Here is a 9,316-nt window from a genome sequence, read left to right as displayed (position 1 = left end):
GAAAGTGCCTCTAAGATAGAAATAATTGTTGTTCCCTCCTTCCTCCCATTTCCCTCCCTAACCCCTTTCTGCTCATGAGCAAATGGCTGTGATCAAGGATCCATGAAATTGCATAGACTCTTTTATATATATATATATATATATATATATATATATATATGTATGTATATGTTTTAAGGCAATGGGGTTAAAGTGGCTTGCCCAAGGCCACACGGCTAGATAATTATTAAGTGTCTGAGGCCTACTTTTGAACTCAGGTACTCCTGACTCCGAGGCCAGTGCTCTATCCACTGAGCCACCTAGCCGCCCCCATAGACCTTTTTTTGCAAGGCAAATGGGATTAAGTGGCTTGCTCAAGGCCACACAACTAGGTAATTATTAAGTGTCTGAGACCGGATTTGAACCCAGGTACTCCTGACTCCAGGGCCAGTGCTTTAACCACTGTGCCACCTAGCACTCCCCCCCACCCATAGATGCTTCCAAGTAGCTCACAACCCAGAAAGATTACAGACCCAGTGGACTGATCATCAGGTCCATGAATGATGGGAAGGGCTGTTGACTAGTATGAGAATGTTTGTTATTTGGGAAAGAAACAACTGCTGGGCCTAGGATGGCTGTTGGTTTGGTGTCTGCCTGCTAGGGAGGAGCAACTGTCAGAAAGGCTTCCAGTTGTTGAGCTGCATGTAGGCAAAAAGACTACAGCTCCTTTTCTATCACAGAAATAGCAACCCGGCCATTACTCTCCCACTTAAGACATGGTCTCAGGCACTGGATAGAGCAGAATGGGTAGGAGTTGCCAAGGAAACAGTCAAGAACAGAATACTGTCAGGAAACTCTGCTGACAGATGTTTGATCCTGGTCACTTCACCCCAAACCCCCATAATTCAGGCACTCTGAAGACTCATGATGTGCAGCAATATTGGTGACCAAAAAGCCCAAGTTACGTTAGCCTAGATATTCTCATTCTTTGTAATTTATTTCTTCTGCAGTTACTTCCCAAGGATAGCTAGCCAAACCTAGCTCCCCTCAGTATAGTATCTCATACATTTAAGATGTTTGCTAGTTTATAACATTTTCATTCCTATTACACAGTGACAGGTAAGTAGGGCTGCACTGTCTTTGTTAGTGGGGTGTCAGGTAAAAGCAGATGCCTGAACTGCCCTCATCATGGGAAGATCATAGATTTAGTTAAAGTTGGAAAGGGACCATCTTACCCAAATCTATATTTTATTGAAAAGAAAATTGAATCACAGAGAAGTGAATGGTTTGCTCATGGTCACACAGATAGTGAATGACAAAGCCAGGTTCTCTTCCCTCATATCCAATTCTCTTTCCACTATACCACCAATGGAAACCACAACAGTGCAAAGCCTCTTGTTGCCTTTTCTATGTGAGCTATCATTTCCACTTTTGGATTCCTCTCATCTACTACTTCATTTGGTGCTTATAGAGACCAAGAGCAAAATTACAAGGGAAGAACAGGGATTATTATCTGCATTTTCCGGATGAGGGAAGTGAGGCATAGAGAATTTAAATAATTCTGCTGAGTCTAGATCCTTTTGGCAATTATTTTAGGGCTCTATCTAATGTATCTAAGGTTGAATCACAGAAGAAACTGTTAAATTCATCATTTAAAAAAAAACAAACCAAGTTTATTCAAAAATAGATCTCTCATTTGGACAGACTTTCCAGGAAGTTTTAAATAATTCCCTTTAAAAGCAGCATCAGTCATAGACCAGGAACACCTTTTTATGTTGTAGAAGTTCCCAGGGTGCAATATCCTACACAGCCAGTCTGGCCAGGAGAGAAGAAAACCTCTTTTTTTTTTATCCTAGTGATACATGATTGGTATGTATCATGGAGTGGAGCTCAGCCCTTCCTTTGGGCTAGCCTGCTCATCTCAGTCTCCACAGTCACAGTGCAATGATTTTTAGACCTTGTTACCTTGCCTGTTTGTTCCCTCTTGAGGTTCTTATAGAATGCTTTCTTGGTTTCTGCCTTACAGAATTTCATGATTAGAATGGATCTCAATGATCACCTAGTCTGACCTATTTCTGAAAAAGAACTCCCTCTCCGATGTACCTAAATGGCAATCTAGTATTTGCTTGAGAGAGATTCTATAATTTCCCAAGGCAGCCTGCTCCACTTGGGGGTAGCTCTAACTGTGAAGATCTCTCTTTAAAATCAAGGCTAAATTTGCCTCTCAGCAAAAATCCCCAGACGAGGAAACTCCGGTATGGGATTCCTCCCTTATTCCATCAGCTATGAGTGAAATGAAGCATCTGTCACTAATAATGGGTTGTTGAAGGACAACTCCACCTGGGTAGCTATCAAACTTTAGCTGGGAACCCTTGCCTGTGTCCAGGGCCCATTGGTATCATTTCAAAAATGTGTCTTAATTAACATTTCAGAAAAAATGGGTGATAGCATTTTTCTCAGGTGCAGGGGTTTTGTTCCTGGCTATGTCTGCTAGACAAGTTTCAGGGGCAGATTTAGAGCCTCGGACTAGTAGCAGGGAGGGTCTGTGTCCAGGGCAGATGCTGATTCAGCTGCCCATAGACATTAGCCTGGCTCCTCCTTTCTTCTCAGAACTAGAAGGAGAAGGCCTCTCCAACTTCAGGGATTTTCTGGGTCTTGGGTGTCTTCAAGTTGGTTAGAAAAGGCCCTTTCAATGTGCAGAGTGTTGTATTTAGGTGGTGGGGTCCCAGGCACATGGTTCCCTGGGGCCTGTGGCAGTTGCAGAGCTGTATTGAATGTAGGTAAGTCATCATCAATGACACAGGCTGGATTGTCACAGCCAGTGATGTCCTCAGGATTCTCAGAGGATGACTGGCCCTGCTGGGTCTTCTTTTGGGCCCACCGCTTCTTGATCTTCTGCCAACAGCGCCGAGCAATGATGGAAAGGGAATCAACAAAGAAGACCTCAATGATCTCAAGGACACAGACCACGGAGCAGCTCATCCATAAGCCCAACTGTCCCCCAAAGTTGGACAGCAGTGACTCAATCTGCCAAAAATAATATATATATTTTATTAATAATTTTTTAAGTGCCTACTGTGTGCCAAAAAGAACCTGACCTCAGAACCAGAAAGATGTGAATCCAAGTCCCATTTCTGATAAACTGGTTGTGTGACCCTGGCAAATCACTTAACTCCTTAGTGTTCTGTAACTCTATTAAGACTCTGAGGTGCCAAGAAGGTATTGGCCTGCACTGGCAAGAGTTTCCTCATCCCAAAGCTATCTATTAATGAAATCACAGGCCATACAGACCCTTCCTCAATCCCTATGTGATAGGTATGGGGACACAAAGACAAAAGGAGGATACAATATGCAGAAAAGGAAATACAAATTGATGGGATGTGGAGGAAGTTTTAATAAATAGGGGCATCATATAAAGTCCCTAGAAAAAGGTAGCGAGGGCTTCTGAGTTGAGGAGGTTATAATTTTCCAAATGTGGAAAGCAACCTGGGATGGAAAGAGCCCTGAGGTGGGAAAAAAGAAATCATGAGTTGGGGAGATAACATCCTAGGTACTAGCAAAGGAAATTATCTATCCTGACACAAATCCAAGGCCCTAGTAATAGGTAAATCGCTCAGAGCCTTTCTCATTGTGAAACTTGGAGTTGCAGTTTGTCCCTGGATTCTCCGGGGTCTCTTTGCTCTCAGACAAGTAGGAGTGAGTGGTGTCCCTGCTCCTGACTAGCCCTCAGGAGTCAAGACAACTCACCAGATTTCTAAATGGTGTTGGCAGAAAACTATATAGCATAACTCTCATTTCATACTTGACAACTTATGAGTCACATCCCTAACACTTGGAGGGATTGAGGACATAGGAAAACACCTGCTAGCTCAAATATTATTTTCCCCAAAAGCCCAGAAAGCCTAGTTTGGGACTTTTGGACTTCCCTGTGGTACAAGTAGAGAATGAGAGAATCTTATGGGGGGTATGGTGGGATAGGGTATCAGAAATGTCTTACCTCTCCCATGCCTTTACTCTCTGTAAAGCTAGCTTGTTTTGCTTTTAGATTTGACTTTTTCAATTAATAAACTTATTTTCTGTCCCTCCCACATGTCTCCAATTGGGAAAAAAAGGAAATCCTTGTAATGGGAATTTATTTTGTAATAATAATAAATAATAATAATTTAAAACTAATAGCTAGTCTTCATATAGTGCTTAAAGGTTTTTACAAATATTATATCATTTGATTCTCACAGCTATCCTGGGAGGTATCCTCATTTTTCTGATGAGGAACCAAAACAGTAAGAGGTTAAGTGATTAACACCAGGATCACACAGCCAGAAGTTTTTAAAGTGAGATTTGAATTCAGGTCTTCCTAGCTCCTAATTTTCTAACCCTGACTGGCAGACTGGCACTGGGAAGGAAACAGGAAACAGAATGGTAAAGGATTTTAATCTGGAAAGAAGGTCATAGGAGGCTGAGACCTCAGATGTCTTCTTCATATGACTATATCATCCCTAATATTAACTGACCCTAACCTCACCCCAAACATGATACAAGAATCTCCACTCTGAACTCATTTAGTTTGTCTGTACTTCATACTATTAGGCTTCCATCTCTGGGGTCCTTGACCCTGGGGAGAGGAGGTCATTTCTGGGAAAGCAACACTTACACTGTTGGCAGGACTCTCTTGGATTAATCTCCGGTTCAGATCTTTGTAGAAAATCAAGAGTTTGGCTAAGTCTGTCCTGGAAGGAAGCAAACATAAAATCTGAGCCTAGGGCAAGACATGATAAAGTTAGGTAGCTAGATCCCTGGTCTTATTCCTCCCTTATTAGAGTTCCCATGCTAGGTTTTCTGTGGACCTCAGCAGTGAGAGTGAGAATGGCCAAGAGCACCCTTGGAAAAATAGAAGGTGCTGCCTTGTCTCTGGTATTACTTTGTTACTTCTCTAAGCAGTCTTCCACCTTAGAAAGATTCTCCTAGGCCACAGCATGAGTTTCTTAGTCTTAGAATCTTTCATTAAAGGTTCTCCCAGGAGTAGCTAGGTGGTGCAGTAGATAGAGCACCAGCCTTGGAGTCAGGAGTACCTGAGTTCAAATTTGACCTCAGGCACTTAATTACCTAGCTGTGTGGCCACTTAACCCCATTGCAAAAAAAAAAAACACAACAAAAAACCAACCCTAAAAAAAAAGTTCTCCCAGAAGAAAGAGGATTTTCCAAAAGGAGTTAAAAAAAATGGAAATGATATGGGAGGTGTGGGTAGACCAAAGAGAAAGAAAAAGAGGCTAAGAATGGAGGGAAACTTACTTGTTTAGCCTTTTGTTTTCTTTTTGTCCTTTATCCCATGTGAGAATGTCCAGCATCCATTTCTGAGGAAGAAAGAATACATTGCCATAGGCATGTATAGAGAGATACTGGCTCTTTCTAGTGGGGAGCCAGAACTCAGAAAGGCTGACTCTTGAATGAGACATACATTTTTGGACCTAATCAATATGCAAATTGATTTTACTTCACAATGTAACTTGATACAAGGGTTTTGCTTTTCTTTTGAATTGGGCAGGACTGAGGGGAAGGGAAGGAATAGGATTTCAAAAAAGAAAATGAGAAAAGAACAAAAGGAAGGCCAGAAGGAGTCATAGAAAGGCAGGACAGCTTTGAAAGTTAAAAGTTGAATTTATTATATACCTCAAAGGAAAAGCAAATATTACATAAGAGATTCAGTTTCATACACAATTTCTTCTTTCAGTTCCAATCATACATGTAATATATACAAATATCTATCTATATATGGAAATGCTAATTTTATTTAGTTTTAGTTCAGAATGTTTTTTTCTATAAAAGAAAGGCTTCTCTTTCAGGGAAGGGAAGGAGGGAGAGGAAGATTTTTTTGTTCGTTTCTCTTATCTGTATGGTTTTCTCTCCTGGATCACAGGTATCCTGCATAGGACAATGAAGCCCCATTTCAGCAGGGAGGTTATCTTAATGTGGGAGGAAAGTTGCAAGGGGCAGGAAGGAACCTCTGGTTTTTCCACAGTGAGTCCCAGTGAAGGAAACAAATTTACCTCTGAAATGTCAGATGGCCACTGAGCTAGACTGGTGGTCAAAGACCATTCTGTAGAGCTGTGGAGAAAGGAAAGCAAAGTGAGTTTTGTAGTTCAGCCAGACCCACTGTGGTCTCTACCCTCCCCTACCTGTGACTACACTTACTTGCAAGATTCTCGGCAGATGGACTGGCAGTCCAGCTCTTCTTGAACAAATGCTTGATGCAGCTTATAGTAGCAATACACTGTGGAAAGAAGAACTCTGGGGATGAGAGACCTGAGATGCCCTAGAAGGCCCAGGCACTTCTGGAACCTACTCATTTCCTGTCTCCCAGGTACCTTTCCTCTCCATAACTTATATAGAAATACAGATTTAGAGAGTTAGAAGGAAGCTCAAAGATCATCTAAGCCAATCCTTTCATTTTACAGATAAGGAGATTGAGAGACCCAGAATGATGAAGTAACCCATTTAGTCATACAAATAGTGAGTGACAGGTTTGGAAATACACTTGGGTTCTCTGATTCCAAATACAATACTCTTTTTATTGTACTTTTCTGCTTCTCTATTATGTCTGGAGGAGCAGATAGAAGGCTTGCACCTTGTACACAAGAAAAGATACCATTTTACAATAGATACTGAAGTAATATCAATATTAAACATATCTACACCAAGTGAAATAGCATCCAAATTCTTAGAGAAGCAGTTAAGTGAGTTGCAGGAAGAAATATATAGCAAAACTATGCAAGTGGGGGACCTCAACCTCTCCTTCTCAGAATTAGATAAATCTAACCACAAAATAAATAAAATACCTTCTCCTCCACTGGCTTTGATAAAGTCATTCATTTCATCCCAAACCCTGCCTCCAATCCCCTATCCACCACTGATATTTCTTTCAGTGAGGAATCTAAGATAAAGATAGGAAAGCAGACTCAGTTTTTGAGGAACATTTAAAGATCTTCTATTCAAATTCCCTGATTTTGCAGTTCAGGAAACGGCCCATAGAAGAAAAGTAAGTAGGCACATCTTGAGAGTGGCAGATGTAGGGCTAGATCCCAGGTTTCCTCATTCCTAATATAGTCCTTTTTACATACTACAGAGTGCACAAATGACTTTCTGCAGGGCTGTTAAGGATGGGATTCTTGAACTAGACAGTCTCAGTTTCCTATATCTATAAAATGAAAGAGTTGGACTAAAAATAACTCTAGGATCCCTTCCAATGCTAACACCCTTTGATTCTTACTTTATATCCTTCCAGTTTCTAGGAAACAAATGCTTTTTGTTGACTGGATCTTGTTGACTGGACCTTAATTTTTGCCTGGTCTCTAAAGTTCTCCTTTAGAGTCAAATTTAAATGACATGTTTCTCCCTCCCCCCCTCCAAACGAAACAAAACTGATTTAAGTGGTTAAAGTCTCTAGTCTTATGTTTATGGACACCATTCTTTATTTTCTGAATTAATAGTTTGGGAAGCTAGCCTGGGGGGTTCCTGGTTGTTGATGAGAACTTACTCCAATTAGGGTGTTTCTGGTAATTGCAGTAGGTGACATTTTCTGGTGCAGGTTGACTATACTGGGCACATTTGCACTTTTCCGACATATGCCTCTGGAAACAGGAGTGAAGACATATCTGAAAGAAGAGATGCTAATGACTCCTTCCCATCCTTTCCTCTATGCCCCCAACTCCAGGAAACCCTCTATCTTGGAGGTGACTATGGCTGACAGTGGTTCTCAGACTCCTTTTCCTTATAAGAGACTTTCACAGAATATGTGAAAAATCTTGGGTCTTATCAGCTAGAATCTAGGTAACAGGGTTAATATCTAAGAAAAGAAACCCTTCTTTTTTTTTTAACATAGTGTTCCAGGAAAATCTCTGTCAATTAAGATTCAGTTACAGATGTCATGGAGAAAAACTGGTATTAGCCAGTGGCAATGTACTCAAAGACTTGCTGGTGATTAGATAACATCAGGGATTACTATCACCCTTTTTGACCCTTTGACCCCTATTTTCACCCCACCCCCACACCCAACAGACTCCAAGGTGGAAATTCCCCAGCCAGGATATGACCTTGACTCTTGGGTAAGGCTACCTCCTAAATGAGTGCTCACAGATCTTGGGCTCACTATCCTGCCCACCCAGCTTAGTACCTGGAGAGAATAGCTGGCATTGTAGACACTCTTGACAGGCACATCTTTACCATCTTTTGTGCACTGGCTATATGGTTCACTCAGCTTGCAGGACTCTGTCTGAAACCCCAAAAAAGTAAACTGAGATGAAACTTAGCTCCTATCTTGTAGTACAGCCCCAGCCAAAGGGAAACAAGGACTTAAATGATTAATCAAAATGGAGGTGGGAGGTTTTGTGGTACACAGCAGAAAGCTGATATTTGGAATCAGAGGATTTGTGTTCAAATCTGAGCTCATCCTTAATATGACCTTGGACAAATCATATTTTCTCTGGGCTTGAGTTTCATCAATTGTAAATTGGAGGAGTGATGGTTATAGATCAGATGATTTCTAAGGTCTTTTCAAACTCCAAATCTATAATCTATGAGGAAAATGGGACAGGAATAATAAGAAATAATTTTTTCTCATTACTCTCAAAACCTCAAAAACCCTATCAAAAGGCCATTTCTCTCATATTCCTCTATTAAAATGAAAACTCTTCAAGAGGCAGAGAATACGTTTTGTTTATTTTTGTTGTTCTTCTAAGTGGCTAGCATAGACTTTGAAGTAAGTCCTTAAATAAATGTTTATTTGAATAAATCGAAATGAATTGAACTAATCTTTCTTCAATAACCACACCTATGGAAAACCAGATTGTCTAACCACAAGATGCCAATCTGCTAGCAGGGTGACCTACTTGTCAAACACTCAGAAAGAAGTCATCAACCTCCTGAGACTTGAACTTGCCAAGTGAATCTTGTGTTGATAACTCTAAATATCATACTGGGCTTTTAGTGAGGTAGATAAATTGAGAGGTCATCTTTCTAAAAAAGAAGTCTTTTGAGGTCTGCTCCCTCAAACTGCTGTTTTGGAAAGAGTCTGAGACCTTAGAAAGTTCCTTGAGCAATTTTATAAAGTGCTATGGACGGGCTAGTTTCCTTGGCTTAGGAAAGTGGGATCTCCATTTTAAAAGATCCAGATTTAATTTCCTATCTTTAGATCAGGGGTCAGTGTTACTGCCTTTCAGACAGAATTTTTAGTAGTACCTTTACAAAAACCTGTTGATGTGTGTGTGTGTGTGTGTGTGTGTGTGTGTGTGTGTGTGTGTATGTGTGTGTGTATGTGTGTTTGTGTCCCCTGCAAAGAAACACC

At 40.9% G+C, this 9,316-nt stretch overlaps 1 protein-coding gene across 2 annotated transcripts in view; it reads right to left on the bottom strand.

Annotated features, from left to right (window-relative positions):
* Positions 1–1,630: 1,630 nt before the first annotated feature.
* SCNN1G (sodium channel epithelial 1 subunit gamma) overlaps positions 1,631–9,316 on the bottom strand; it is a 30,200-nt gene continuing 22,514 nt past the window's right edge. For both annotated transcript variants that reach the window (XM_074196229.1, XM_074196230.1), the window contains exons 7-13: positions 8,147–8,245; positions 7,511–7,628; positions 6,169–6,247; positions 6,024–6,081; positions 5,269–5,330; positions 4,631–4,706; positions 1,631–3,006 (exon numbers count right to left, since the gene is read on the bottom strand). In XM_074196229.1, coding sequence (XP_074052330.1) covers positions 2,617–3,006; positions 4,631–4,706; positions 5,269–5,330; positions 6,024–6,081; positions 6,169–6,247; positions 7,511–7,628; positions 8,147–8,245 — 882 coding nt within the window. In that variant the 3' untranslated portion in view covers positions 1,631–2,616. The remainder of the gene's footprint in view (positions 3,007–4,630; positions 4,707–5,268; positions 5,331–6,023; positions 6,082–6,168; positions 6,248–7,510; positions 7,629–8,146; positions 8,246–9,316) is intronic.

This window comes from Macrotis lagotis, chromosome 8, assembly GCF_037893015.1.
Source record: "Macrotis lagotis isolate mMagLag1 chromosome 8, bilby.v1.9.chrom.fasta, whole genome shotgun sequence".
Taxonomy (NCBI): domain Eukaryota; kingdom Metazoa; phylum Chordata; class Mammalia; order Peramelemorphia; family Peramelidae; genus Macrotis; species Macrotis lagotis.
The sequence above is the reverse complement of the archived record's forward strand: the minus strand, read 5'-3'. Positions and strand labels throughout refer to the sequence as shown.